We start from the raw sequence: 15,358 nt of genomic DNA on the forward strand, positions 1-15,358 counted from the left end.
AATGTGGCTCCAGCAAGATAAAAGTACTAAAGGCCAAAGATGTATGTGAAGATTTTGGAGAAAAATGTTTTATAAATAAAGAGGAAAAACAGTATTTCTAAACTAGTGTGATTTTACAAAGTATGTGATTCTAAATAGGTACATGTACCTAAATTTAAAATGTAAATTTTGCAAGTAGGCATTTGATTTGTTCACCTACATACTTAAAAGTACATGTATTTTTGGGGCGCCTGAGTGGCTCAGTCGGTTAAGTGTCCAACTTCAGCTCAGGTCATGATCCTGGGGTTCGTGAGTTCAAGCTCTGCGTCAGGCTCTGTGCTGACAGCTCAGAGCCTGGAGCCTGCTTCCGATTCTGTGTCCCCCTCTCTCTCTGCCTCTCTGTCTCTCTCTCTCAAAACACAAATAAAAATTTAAAAAAAATTTTTTTCAGTACACATATTTTCAAGTTGAACAAAAACTTTTTTGGCCTTTTTAATAGGAAAAATGAAGGAAATTTGATATTTGGAATTGTCTTATAGTTGAGCAACATGGTCCATGCTGAATTTCAATAAAGCAAAACCGATTCACCACAGCTAGCCCACTGACCACATAACCAAGCAGGGCTCCAGTCCCTTCTATCAGAGGCACAAAAAAATTAGTAAGTTTAATCACATTTAGTGACTTGTTTCATCCCCCATTTCATAATCTTTCAGAGATTATGACTTGAAACAAGTCAATAGTTGGTGCCCAGGATTCATTCCTGGACCCCCGATGTTCCCGCCGTCAGGACCTGCAGTGACACAAGGCTCAACACTCGAAGCCAGCTCCTCAGGCTGTCTCTACATCCCTCTCCATCACCCACCCCCACTTCCATTGGCCTCACCCACCCAGCTGATCTAATTTCCTACCACAGCCAACCCACTCTCTCCATTCCTGGTGGAGTTTTCCCTCCTAACAGCTCCTCTGACAGGAATGGCTGTCCCCCAACTCCATCCTTTACAACCCCACACTGTCCATGGAACTGTCCTGACCCCCTCCTCAGCCCTGGCTTCCGCTCCCCAAACCCTTGCGCAATGCAGTCATAACTCAGCACTTAACTTCTATGCTCTGGTAAATTATTCTGTGGTTGCTTCAGGTACAGTCCTTTTTCTCTCTAAGAGAAAATAACTTTGAGGGCAGGAACTAAGGCCAATAATCCTTCCAGATATCCTTCACAGTTAATTGTTACTTGACTGAATGCTGTCTAATGACCTCATGCCATTTCAAGTGGAGGAGGCTTTTGCCCCTGTTCAAGGACAAACTAAAGGAAAAACAGGAGCAGTGCCTTCTGTAAACAGCTGTTTTTGGCAAACCTACTACCTCTGAGACTGTGCCAGTATTAACCTATGGCCTGAATCACAGAGCATTTGCAACGGGGGGAATTGTGGATAACACACAAAAGGGAAGACAACCACATCTTGCTTTCTAGAGTTGCAAAAGGTTCCCCATCCACCAAACCCACCAGCGAAACAGCTTGTCAAAGTAGAAATCTTTAAACATACCCAGAACTTGACCACTTCTCATTATCTCTACAACCACAGCCCTGAGCTAAGCTGCCGTCACCCATCACCTGGAGAACAGCAATAGCTTCCTAAGTGGTTTCCCGGCACCTATCCCCACCTCCTCACAATCTCCTCTCAACAGTGACCTACATGGGCCTGTTAAAATACTGGTCAGATTGAGTCAAAACTCTCAGATCACAGATCAGTCTGGCTCCTGGCAGGAAACAGATGGCACATTCTAAGTGGGTGATTGGAGGGGCGCCTGGGTGGCTCAGTTGGTTGGGCGTCTGACTTTGGCTCAGGTCATGATCTCACAGTTCATGGATTTGAGCCCCACATCAGGCTCTGTGCTGACAGCTAGCTCAGAGCCTGGAGCCTGTTACAGATTCCGTGTCTCCCTTTCTCTCTAACCCTCCCCTGCTCACACTTGTCGGTCTGCCTCTCTCTCAGAAATAAATTAAAAAAAAAAAAAAAAAAACCCAAAGTGGGTGATTTGAGGAAAGTTTATAAAGGAACTAGTTGCAAAGGTGTGGATAGGTCTAGGGAAACCACAAGAGAGGCCAGTACTCTGGGCCCGGCAACACAGGGATACTCGATCCCCTCCCACACCTGGAAGTATGACGAGAAGGAGTGAAGAAGGCACCAGAGAGCTCCACTGGAAGGTGCCTGATAAGAGTTGTAAGTGCCTCCAGCCTAGAGACCCTGCAGACCATGCAATCCTGCAGGAAAGGAGTAAATATGCTGACCTCACTCTCCCTCCCTCTCATCCCCTATCACTACTCCCCATGGCCAAACACACCCAGAAGCCATAAAGCAAGGGAACGTGTCTATGCAAGTTCTCCTCTTGGGGCACATCTGCAGACAGGGTGGAAAAGGATAGGGTGGATCTGGGGAGGTAAACAGAAAACTATCCAGCCAAATGGCTTCCCATCTCAATCAGGGTATTCAAAAGTATACTTCTAATGGCCTGTGAGGCCCTATATGATCTGACCTCATCTCCTATTCTCCTGTTTACTAACCTCTCTCCTCACAGTGGCTGTCCACTCACCTGGCACTAGGGAAGCCTCAGGTCCTTTATACTTACTGCTTTCTCCACCCAGAATGCACACGGCTTGCTCCCTCACTTGCTTCAGGTCTCAGTACAAGTGGCAGGCACATCATCAGAGGCCTTCCCTTACCTCCTTATATAAAACCTTTCCTGTTCCTACCCCTAATCCATCTCTCTTATCCTGCTTTCGCCTTCTCCACAGCACTGCTAAATAAATTAGACAGATAGATGATAGATAGATAGATCGATCGATCGATCTTCCCCACACTTTGTTGACTGCCTTCTTGGCCTAGAACAAAGGTTCTTTTTTTTTAGATTTTTTTAAACTTTTATTTATTTTTGAGAGACAGAGAGACAGAATGTGAGCAGGGGAGGTGCAGAGAGAGAAGGAGACACAGAATCGGAAGCAAGCTCCAGGCTCTGAGCTATCAGCACACAGCCCGATGCGGGACTCGAACCCACAAACTGCGAGATCATGACCTGAGCCGAAGTCGGCCACCCAACCAACTGAGCCACTCAGACGCCTCGAACAAAGTTTCATAAAGGCATCAACTTGGCCTCTTTTGTTCACTGTCTTATGTCCAATGCCTTGAACAGTTCTTGGCACAAAGAAGACACTCAAGTAGTTGCTGAACAAATAAAAATGTGAATGAACAGTACAGAAGAATCCATAGCTAAGAGGTCTTTACTCTGTTTGTAGGTTTAAATTCCTATAATCAAATTGTTGTTGAACAAATAATTAAGTCTCCTGATAATCAGAGAGGAAACAGGAGACTAGCATTTGTTCTTATTGGCAATGGCACAAAATTGAACCCTGTCGGTAAATCCCTATGAATAAATGGATGGAACCGAAAGATAACAGTAGTATCTTCTGTAGACAACTCCTCTTAACAAGTTTCTTATGAAAATATATCATCACTAACCTACCAAACTAGTACTTCTCTAAGCCTGTTTTCCTGTCTGTGAAATAGAAAAGAATTGAATGACACAATGTTTGGAGAGCATTTAGCATAGAACTGGGACCCAGTAAGTGGATACTACTGATCATCAGTAGTGTTGGCACTGCGGTAACCATTAATATGAGATACTATATCATCTTCCTACTCTCTGGAACTGTTTATCCCAGACTTTTAAAATGTGAGCCGGAAGAATGACATGGAGAAGACAAGTAAGATGCTCTATTATCTAACACACAGTAGAGCCTAGATTTGAAAGACACCATATTATAATCATGTTCCATATCAGAACCTAGCGTCCACACCTGGCCCAGGCCTTGGCTGACCCTTTGACAGCCCAGAATCTTGCTGCCTCCATTTTTTTGTTTTTTACATTTACTCATTTTTGAGACAGAGACACAGAGCCTGAGTGGGGAAGGAGCAGAGAGAGATACACACAGAACTCAAAGTAGACTCCAGGCTCCGAGCTGTCAGAACAGAGCCCGATGCAGGGCTAGAACTAATGAACTGTGAGATCATGACCTGAGCTGAAGTCAGATGCACAACTGACTGAGCCACCCAGCCACCCTTGCTGCATCCATTTTTGCATCACTTATTATGCCTAGACATTTAAAATATAAGTGCTAGTGTTTCTTGGCAGGAACTAAGCAGAGGCACTTCACTGAAAAAAAAAAAAAAGTAGTACGGGAAAAAGAGAGCAGATTAGTGAAACTCCTGATACTGTTCCTGTTTTTTACTTGCCCCTTAAACGTGGAAGTCTCTGTTCTGGTCTCCAAATTAACAGACCAGCTCCTGATTCCCATTTCTCCACCAGTATTCTATCTATATCCTCATGTGCTGGGTCAGTTCAGTTAATTACATAAAAAGTAACCTAAGAGTCTTATGTCACATACAAAGGAAAAAGCTTGACCTGAATAAACTCTACAGTCCAGTCACTTAGAAACACTGCAACGATCCTATAGGTTTTCCAAAGGTGGGAGTTTTCTTTGCAATTTTTTACAAAAGGTTTCTGTAGAAAGACACATAGGTGGGCTAACTAAGCTGGGGGGGGGGGAAGAGGGTAGATTCAAAAGGTAATTGTTTCCTTTCCATCCTAAAATCCATGTAGCACAAATCTCCAGTTATAATATTCTTTCTGCTATCATGTGTATAATTGTGTATTCAAGTCCTTGTTTTGTTTTTAATTTATGATTATATTTACAGTCATAAATATACAATATGATAACTATCACTATGAATTTTGCCTAAATACAGGATTCCAAATTCAGGTATGAAAGTCAAAACAAGTGCCTCCAAGGTTAAGCCTGGAGACACATCTTCATAAGAGATCTTATTTTAGAAAGCAGCCTGATGCTTATTTGTTAGTGCTAAAAAGAAACATTTCAACCACTTCTAGTGACAGGCAAACATTTCCACAAGACTTGGGAACAATTCCAGTTGCAGAAAGAAAAGGAAAACAAAACTAGAGTTCACTACTCATTCCTCAAACACTTTTCAAAGTGATAGGTTTGAGGCCTCAATGAATGAAGAATAAGTCATCTAAAATTTATAATTTTCATTAGTGCTTTCCAAATAGTATTGTTTTCCTGTCTGTTTTCCTCAACCAGGCTGTGCCTTGCTCGTTGTCAGGGACGGTTTTATTTCTTTGTATTTCCAGCGTTTAACATTGGGTCCAATACTTTGCTGGTGCTCAAATGACTGAATGACTAATAACATGCCCACCCACGAGGTAGGCCCTACAGGATCTGGCCCTGTGGGTCAGAAATTAAACAGATCATGGAATGGCATGACCTCAATCTGGCCGCTTCTCTTCCCCTCAAGGTCCCAAAACTATGAGCAAGGTGAGAAAGTGCACTATCCATCCGAAAACCTCCCAGTGTCCCAGCCGAACGAAACAAGCTGCCTGACCCGCCCGGGTTACTTCAGTCCACCAAGGTACAGAACACTATTCTCTCCACTTCCTTAAGCAGAGAGGACCCAGGTACTGTCATCTCCTCCAAACCCAACCCTGAGAACAACCCCTCCCCAACCTGGCCCCACAAACGCTCCATTCCCAAGCCAAAGCCTGGGCGCCCAGAGCGGCCAGAGCTTCCCAGAGGGGAGGCGCCGCGGTGCACTGTGGGAGTAGTAGTTCCCCGGTGAGTTCCACACCCGGACGGCCCTGCGGACCGGACTCTCGCTCCCAGAAGCCCCCGCGCGGGCGCCTCGCTCAAGCCGGCCACCTCACCTGTTCTATGGACGTGACTGTTTCCACCGAGTCGTCCTGCAACCGCTCCCGCGCGTGCTCGGGCCTCAGACTGTACAGCGGCTCTGACCACACAGGTGAGGAAGATGGAGGGCAATAGTAGGTGAAGGAACTCGGAGAAGCCATGATCAGGAGAGCAGCGGGCGGTGTATAGGGCTCCCTTCGTCAAACAACAACGCGCATTGAAACTCCAGCGGGCTAAGGCGCTACGGAGAGCGGATGGAGTCAAAAAGTCTTTGAACGCGAATTTCTCTCCACCCACCTACACATCTTCAGGGAGCGAGTTATTGGGATGCTGCCGCCCCCCATTGGGCAGAGTTGCTGCTGCAGGAGACTCAGCTTCCTGGCGCGCAAGGAAGGGAGGACGTGTCTGTCCATCTGGATTTCATTTAAGACAGACGGTGTAGGACGCCTCGGTTCCTTACGCAAATTAACCCACGCACGCAGGCACACTTCAACATTGTGCTAATTGCCACTTAATTGTAATGGCAGTAGTTCGCAGTTTCTAGTGCCCAAGAACCGTTGAGTGTAACCATAAAAACATTTGACAGCTCTCCTGACTCAGACACTCAGTCACTGACAGAATCCTGGACACCTTTGGGTGCATGACAGCCGCCCAGGAGAAGCAGGCGACTTCTCAACAACAGAATTGCTTTCCCGTTACTCAGTGATGGAGGGAAGAGGCCTTGCAGTTGTTTTCTATCCCCCGGGGAGTTACAATGTGGTAGCAGGAAGTAAAGTGCAGTAGAAGGAACAAATATAAGTGAAACGACAAAAGAAATATTCAGTAGGTTTTTGGGGAGCACCTACTATATGTCAAAGGAATACACTGTGACAGGCCCTAGGAATACAAAAGTGAACAAAACAAGGCCCCTGCCCTTGGGAACCTTACAGTCTAGTGAAGTAGAATTAATGAGTGAGCATAATGTATGAAGACTTGTGGTTAATGGTATGAAAGAAAATAACAGGGTCTAGGAGAGAGGAACGTAGGAGGGGACTAATTAGATTGGGTGGTCAGGCCAAGCCTCTCTGAGGTCTGAGACCCAAAAGATGACAAGGAGCCATCCTCATGAACCATATGAGCTGCACTAGAGGAAGGAACAAGTTTGAGAGAACATTGCCACAAATATACGTGTGTCTGTTTATTAATTCTGATCATTTAATCTGACGGTGTTCAGAATAAAATTCTTATTGACTGGGATTAATCATCATATACACCTCCATAAAAATGTTAAAAGTTGTGATTTTAGGAAAATTCTATTTTGGACAAGGAGTAGAAGAGAATCTCTTTAAGGGCCCACATCAGAAGGACTGCATCAAAATTATAATACCAAGACTTGATGCAGAGGGGCTGAGGTGCCATGTTGACAGACTTTCCAGATAGACTCAGACAGCCTCCTGCTCAGAGTACTTTACTCTGTTCCCACTCAGTTTCAAGTCACATGTCTTGGACCCAAGGAACTGCGGTGTGGTATTTCACAACCAAATATTCCCCCCGTATCTGCCTCTAGTGTTAAATAGAAGTGCTCAGAAATCATCTAAAGATGAGGCTGGGATGGCCTAAAGGCCTTAGGCAGTTAAACTATCACCATGCCCATTTCAGTGGTACTGTTGCTGAGTTAAATCCTGTAGGTGGCAGGGTGTTTCTAAATCTGAGAATAAGAGACTGTGTGGGCTAGGGTCAAGGATATGGCTGCACTATACTTCCCTCTCTATTGGCGTCTTACTGTCTTTCCTTTAGTTCTGTTTGGGGGGAAAATGGTCTGATATGGTCTGAGTCACATCTAAGGATTCAGCCTTTGTAAAGAGTTGCTTTGCAGACTAGAAATTTAAACTGAGCTACTGAAAGGGTAGCTGGAATTTTGTAACACATTGTTTTACCTGTTACAGGTGCACCTAAAGCAATTGCAAATTGTATGCAAGAAATAGAAATCCATTTCTGAAATGCAGTCTCCTCTATAAGAGGATCTGAAAGGGACATGGCAAGACTCTCCTGCAAGATGCTGTCTGTTCATTCAGTAAGTATTTACTGAGTGTCCATTATGTGCTGGGCACTGAGCTAAGTGCTGAGGAGATAGTGGTGAAAAAGCCAGACACAGTCTTAACCCTTACAGGGCTCAGGATTTACCAGAAGAAACAGGCATTAAACAATCGTTACAAAATTGACCATTTCATTCCAGTTGGGGGAAATGGCATAAGGGGGAAAAGAAGCGCAGGCCACTGTGAGACTGTATAACAGGAGAAACTTACTACGGTAGCCTGGAAGATCAGGAAAGCCTCACATGAGGAAATGAATTAGTGTATGCAGGGTGAGGGGACATCCCAGGCAGAGGAAACTCAATGACAACCGAAAATCAAATGAAATGTAGAATGAAAAATATGAGGAGTTTGTACTCTGGATAGCACTGAGACGACTATTCAGCCTTAGATCAGCAGTGGCCCACCAGTTATCCTTCCTCTAGGTTTGAGCAAACCGCTGGTTCAAGAAGCAGAATGAACATAAATACTGGCAGTATGGCAAAGAATAATAGACTTAGAGGAGAAAATAATGATAATTAATAGCAACTTCAGCTTGGACTGCAGATGGTTTGGGTTTGTTTTGCTCAAATGCCTGCTGTATTTCTAAATTAAGCTGTGAATTGTAGTTTCTTTAAAAATGATATACAATGTTGATAGTACTATTTTGTACTTTGAAGAGCAAGAAAAAAAATAATGACCTAAATGAACCACTAGAGGTCGCTCCTGACCCTAGAGTAAGCTGCTCCAGTAGGCTTCAAAACTGCTCTCACTGCATTACTCACAGAACCCCATATGTCTGCATGAATTGTTTCTTTTAATATCTTGTGAAAGTATGTAATCATACACATCTTGGAAAGACTAGAAAATGGAAAAAACTGATCTGTTATCCTGCTAGATTGTTAATTTCGTCCCCACATTTACTCCTCCACCAGCATCTGTGGCCTCTTATTCTGTCCTCCCTGGCCCTCCTGTTTTCCCTGGACAGAATGACTGCCCAGCTCTTTCTCACATAGGGCCAGCCCCACCACCTCCCCTTATGTGCACCTCTACCCCAGGATGTCATTCCAGCACTTCTCCCTGTACTTGATTATGTCCATCACCCTCAAAAATGTTTACTTCTCCATNCATTGGGTTGAAAACTGCCTCATTTATATCTCCAGCCTGGATCTCTCTCCTGAAGTCTGAGTTCATATCTAATGTCCTGTTCTCATTTTCACTTACATATCTCACAAGGATCTCAAATAGTATGTCTGCAACAGAACTGCTGGCCTTCCCTTCCAAACCTATGCACTCAGTATTCCCCATCTCAGTTATGCTAACTCCATCCCTCTGCTTGGAGTCCATCCTTGATGCCTCTCTTTCTCTCACTCCCCATAAATCTTGTTGGAGATATATCCAGAATCTGACCACTGCTTACTGATTCCATTGCTGGTGTGCCGGTCCAAGCCAGGTTACTGTTATGTGGATTCTTACACCCTTCTCTTAACTCCCCATTTTCTGTATTTCTGCTCTTGCCCCCCATGCAGTCAAGTACAAACTCAAAAGCCAGACTGAACCTTTTCAATATAAGCAAAGTTACGCTTTTGCTCAAAGCCTTCTTCTCATGTCACTCAGAGTCAACATCAAGGTCCTTAACCAGGGCCTAGAAGGCCCCAGTTAGCTAGCCTTTTCTCCTTGTACTCTCCCACTTGCTCACTCTGTCGCCTTGCCTTTCTGTGTACACTCCAGGCATATGCCTCAGAGTGCTTATGCTCATATCCTCTCCCTGCGATGCTCTGCCCCCAGGTATAGACAATGCTTGTCCGCCCACATCTTATAGTCTTTACTCAGATTCTCAAATTCTTTAGCTTAACTCAAATTCCTTTAACTTAAGGCCTTTCCTGACCTCCTCATATAAATTGAAATGCCATCATCCTGCACTAATACTGTCTTTATTTTTCTCAACAGCACTTTATCACCAGCTGACAGACCTTGTATTTAATGTATTTATTATATTTTCCAGAATTATAAGCTCTCAGGGCAGAGGTTTTTGTATTGTTCATTGCTTTTTCTCTGGCACATAACAGGTGTTGAGTAAGTTAAATGATTTGAGTGATTTCCAGTCATTGTAATAAACATTTGAATACTCATTTCTGTAACATACTGTAGAAGATAATGACAGTGAACATAATACTAGCCTTATCTTTCAGGAGCTCACTAGTTAATAAAAATAGACACTGTAAAAATAGAAAATAAATATATTTAAATAAATATAAAATATTTAAATGTATAAACAAAATAAGACAATATATATACAAACTGCATTGGGAGAATAGGAAAGGAACAGTTAATTTTAAAGATTTTTTTTATTCATTTATAATCTCTACACCCACGTGGGGCTCAAACTCATGACCCTAAAATCAAGAGTCACATGCTCTCCTGAGTCAGCAGGTGCCCCAGGAGTAGTTATAATCTATTTAATAAGGATAGCACTTTAATATGTAATATTTGTATTTAGTAATACTTCCAATAGAATAAATAGTCTCTGGTAATAATTTTTTGTTTATTTATTTTAAGAAAGAGAGAAAAAAAGCACCAGCAGGGGAGAGGCAAAGAGAAAGGGAGAGAGAAAGAATCCCAAGCAGGCTCTGCACTGTCATCACAGAGCCTGTTGAGAGGCTCAAAATCATGAACTAAAAGATCATAACCTGAACAGAAATCAAGAGTTGGACACTTAACTGACTGAGCCACCCAGGTACCCCTCTGGTAATAATTTTTAAATGACTACATTAGAATTTGGAAATTGTGAAACTCTGTTTTTTATTCTTATTTCCTGTAGCACACAAAAGGAAATAGGAAAAGCTTCAAATCATTCATAAAAGAATAGCTTTCTGAGTACAATGATTTTATGGCACAGGGAATGAAGAGCTGCACTTCTCAGAAATCAACAAATCATCAATTACATATACCTATTATATGTAATATAATACATATTGTGTTATACACAATTTTTTGTGTTATACATTTGATATAAAATTATATCAAATTATATATGATTAATCATTACATATACTCTATTACTGAAAACCTGTATGAAAGTATTGACTCTTAGTCCTGTTTGATCATGGCAAAAACTATTTTACCAGCAGATACAAAATTGAAGCCATTTAAAGAGCACCGTTCACAATGAGAAGCCTGAGAAATGATTTGAAACACTGTTGAGAGATAATGTCAGAGGTATACACTCCAGAGCATACAGGTGACTCTCAACCCAGGCTGTGCCTCTGAAAATAGATCCTTACAGACACTAGCCCAGGCCCACTGAGTCAGAATCCCTGGAGCTGGAGCCCAGGCAATGCATTTTTTAATATACAGGTGGGGTTGGGAGCCACCAGGAACCTTTCTACGTGGCAGAAATGTTGACTGTCCACCACAGTTCCACTCCCCTTCCAGAACAGGTAGTCACAGCTGAGCACTGACTGCCCAGCAGTCCCCCTTGCATTTAGACAGGGCTTTGTGACTGAGTTCTGGCCAGTGGAACGTAGGCAAGAGCGATATCCACCACATCCAGGCCTTGCCCTTTAAAACTTTCTACTTGACCGTCTATTTCCTCTCTTCCCCTCTCCCCCAGCAGGATGTCAGAACCCAGGGCAGCCCTCCATATTCAAAAGAACTTCATGCCAGGTGTTATCAAAGTTCAAAATCTTATTTAACAAAGAGACCTTCATAGTTTTATTCCATGGGACAAATGACCATAATGCCTTTATAGATTCAAAGTTACTTTCTGGATGAAAGTAGATGTGACCTCTTTCAAATGTGTATTATCACTACTCCTTTCAAATAGCCTTTTTCAAGTTTGCTAATTTATGAGTACAAGGTCAACTCTCCCCTCCCCTGTTAAGTGTCCCAAGGTTTTGTCTTCCCTATGGAGTGTCACAGAACCCCTCCCTGCCTGCTGGGTACAAGGCAGTCTCAGAGGGGGTCTTACGTGTACAGTTAGAAAAAGAAAACCTGTAATCTTGAAATGTGATGGCCTTGGACTATGGTATTTCCCAATCCTTGTTGGTGAGCACTTTCCTCAATCCCTCCTGCATGGCAGATCTTATAAAAAGCAATGTGTTGTTTTTAAATTGGGTCCCACAGTGGGGATCTGTATTGAAGATAGCAGACCTCTGCCACCCTGGGTGCTGAGATGACTATGGAACACAGCCACCCCTGCTCCGGCTTCCTTGCTGCCCAACAGACTGCATAAGAGGGAAGTCTTATGTGAGCACCTGAGATTTAAGGGTTTGTCTGTTACAGTACCCTTAACTGATACATATAATGACTCATTCCTACATAGACTCCCAACTGCAGGTTATATCTTGTCCCCCCCAAACATAACTTTGACAGGAAAAGTCTGATGTGACATACATTGCCTGGTTGGTGATTTTAGTTGTATCTCTCAATTCTAGTCTCATAAAGGGAAGACTTTTCTGAAGGTTTCCCATAACGAAATCCTCCACATTGACATGCCTATTAGGAAGCCACAGGAAACACAACTTTCATGTCCTGTTCTGAGATAATGAAATCACTCCTGAAAACTCTGTGCACAGGAAATACATGATGAGGCTCGTGGATTTATTCTTTGTCATGGGCTGAATTGTGTCTCCCTATTTTGTATGTCAGAAGGTGACTATTTCCGAAGATAGGGGCTTTAAAGAGGTAATCAAGGTAGAATGACGTCCTGTGTTTGGGCCCTAATCCAATGTGATTGGTGTCTTTGTAAGAAGAGGAGAGTAGGACACAGAAGGGCATAGAACATATGAACATGAAGATGGCCAGGTGGAAGGAGAGGCCTTAGAAGAAGCCAAACCTGCCACCACCTTGACCTTGGACTTCTAGCCTTGAGAACTGTGAGAAAATAAACTTCTAATGTTTAAGCTACCCGGTCTGTGGTACTTCGTGATGGCAGTCCAAGCTGACTAATACAGGCTTGAAGGTGGTGGCCAGGACAGCAAGGACAACCTCAAGTGGTACTATGGGACACTTTGTGTTAGCTTGAATTAGCATCTGGTTTCTTTCCTTTGGTCCCCAACCCAAGTATGACAACTTACCTTCTCCCCTCTTCTTTTATTGTTTGAGTCTCTTTCCCCCTTTCTCTATTTATCAGAGATAGAAAGGAAAAAGGATGGTGGCACCCGGCTGGCTCAGTCAGTAGAGCTGAGACTCTTGATCTTGGGGTTGTAAGTTCAAGTCCCTTGTTGGGAGTAGAGATTACTTAAAAATAAAATCTTAAAAAAAAAAAAAAGGAACAAGTGTGAATGAACAGAGGACAATACTGAGATGATGGGGGACGGGGGGGAGCTTCCCTGTTTCTTCAAATCCTGAGATAAGGCAGAAATCTTCCTACAAGGTGATCACATCACTTACATCACCCAAAGTTGGAAACACGGGTGTGAGTCTGGAAGACGCACAGGGTTATGCTAACCGGGAGCCCCAAGGTCCAGGTGTGTTGGCCTCAGCAGTGGGCTGCCTACTGGCGCATCTCTCCAGTTATTCAGCCGTTGCTATGGCAGATCCCTCAGTGGTGCCCGGCTGGCTGTTTAAACAGGGAGCATGCTCAGTGTGATTGGGTTGGGGGTGGCAGGAAGCAGGGGCAGGCACTTGTCTCTTTGGTAAAAGAATGAGTATAACATAACTGAGAGAGTGACTCTTGAGGGCTTCCTGTGGGAGAGTCATCAGCAACCATTCCTCAGATGTCTCCCAGCTCTACTGAAATCCATTCCAGTCCAACTTGACCTCAGCTGGGGAGGATGCCCGAACGTCCCACCGAGTGCTGAGGTAAGGGGGTGGAATCAGGTATTTCATTTATAAAGTCTGTGGTTAAAGCAAACTGTTGTCTTCACTAGTTTATATGGTTCTTTTGCTAACTTTGTCCTAAAATATCAGCCCTTCAATCTCACGAAGTGTGTGTGACCCCCCACACACACACACACACAGAAAGAGAGAGAGAGATGTATTTTTGAAAGTAGCTGAGCCAGGATGTGAATGGACAAACCAGATGTCTAGCTTGGACTTCTAGAGGATTCCTTTTTTTTTTTTATTTTCTTTTTTTAAGCACTGTAAGCTACTGAATTTGAGGTCAGCCAGGCATAATGAAATATCCTCAAAATAATTTTTTTATGAGTATGAGTATTTATTTCCCTGGATTCATTCAGGAAACTTCATTCCCATCTTGCTTAAGGAAAGCCATTTTCTTCAAAGTGAAGTTTCATCTTGGACTAGGAACTTACCTCAGGTTGCATCTTCTTTCCTGTTCCGTGGACAGAAGCAAGCAGAGAGCCACTAATGGTCCCACTAGCAGGCCTATGGAGAGTATCTACCATTATGATCCCAATCAGTGGGAAGGCAGTCCAAGTCCCCAAAGGAGATCAGGCCGAGTCCCCCTGATCACACTGTGTGTGGTGGTGTGGATGAAAATCACAGCAGGAAAACATCCCTGACCATCTGTGGCATACACTTACCACCTGTGTATGCATAAGGAAAACATTATGGGGTGGTTTTTGTCCCTCAGCATTTATTGAGTACTGTCAAGTGCTGAGCTAAGTCCTGCCCACACGTTATTTCATCTTTCTAACAATGCTGTGAAGATATCCCTAGTTTACAGATGAGGAAACTGAGGGGTAGAAGGATACTAGAACATGTTCAGGGTTGCACAGCCTGAGTGGAGGATCTACGGCCGGAACCAAGTGAGCCCAACTCCAGAGCCCCAGCATGCACCTGAAACCCAATGTAAACCCACTGAAGAGAAATACACCTGGAAATCTTAATGGAATTCACAGGGTCTATTTTCTTTTAGTGTCATCAAAGTAGGTATCAGATTCAGGAGTTTTTCCTCTATATTATAAATTTAGACACATTGCCTGAAATACAACTCTTGAAGTGAAGAAGATAGCTTTCCTTGACCTATTACTGAAAATTGCATTCTCTATCCAATACTCAGACACACACCTTTCATCGTTTTTTAAAGATCTAATGGTTTGAGCTTATTCACCCCAATACCCTTTCTTAGGAATACACAATTTTCTAGACTCCAGAAAACATGTATTTGCCTCTCTCTGGCACTAACACATTCAGTGGTAGTAAATCGGCCTTGGAAGAAGCCCATTCATTCTTTGGTGCCTTTGGTATACACTAGCAAAAATATTTAGTGGTCTGAAATAATGGATTGGGGTCCTGAGCACCTTACCCTAAGCAGCTTAGACCCAAAACAGATAATTTTGCCTGCACGAAGGGTTGTGCATTCGGAAATGTTTTTATGATCATCGATCTTTTCCTAGTGAAGGTCAGCAGAAATTTTCCCCATTTAAATTAAAACTGGGATAAGGGGTTGGGGGAGGGCGGACACAATCACACAAGGTTACAGGGAAGCCAGATGGCAGACACAGAATTCTAGCAACACTCTGTCGAGTGTTCCTGGAGACGGTGACTTCAAGAATAGATGGGTGTTTGAATGCAGACCCTGATCGAGGTCTTCAGACCTGGGGTGAGCCCAGGAAGAGGACCAACTCTGGGCCCCCTCCCCCGACCCGGGAAGGGGTTGGGGTAC

General features: G+C 43.5%; 1 protein-coding gene and 1 long non-coding RNA gene across 2 annotated transcripts in view; one reads left to right on the forward strand and one right to left on the reverse strand.

Moving 5' to 3' along the window:
- Nucleotides 1-5,969, reverse strand: part of FNTB (farnesyltransferase, CAAX box, subunit beta) — a 64,918-nt gene extending 58,949 nt beyond the window's left edge. The window contains exon 1 of the mRNA XM_077767179.1: nucleotides 5,752-5,969. Within this exon, the coding sequence (XP_077623305.1) occupies nucleotides 5,752-5,895 (144 nt within the window). The 5' untranslated portion in view covers nucleotides 5,896-5,969. The remainder of the gene's footprint in view (nucleotides 1-5,751) is intronic.
- LOC144234039 (uncharacterized) lies at nucleotides 5,775-10,532 on the forward strand. The gene is made up of 3 exons (XR_013335846.1): nucleotides 5,775-5,846; nucleotides 7,660-7,787; nucleotides 10,345-10,532. It is a non-coding gene; the product is annotated as an uncharacterized LOC144234039 (long non-coding RNA).
- Nucleotides 10,533-15,358: the final 4,826 nt, after the last annotated feature.

Source organism: Crocuta crocuta, unplaced genomic scaffold (assembly GCF_008692635.1).
Source record: "Crocuta crocuta isolate KB4526 unplaced genomic scaffold, BGI_CrCroc_1.0 scaffold55, whole genome shotgun sequence".
Lineage (NCBI taxonomy): Eukaryota > Metazoa > Chordata > Mammalia > Carnivora > Hyaenidae > Crocuta > Crocuta crocuta.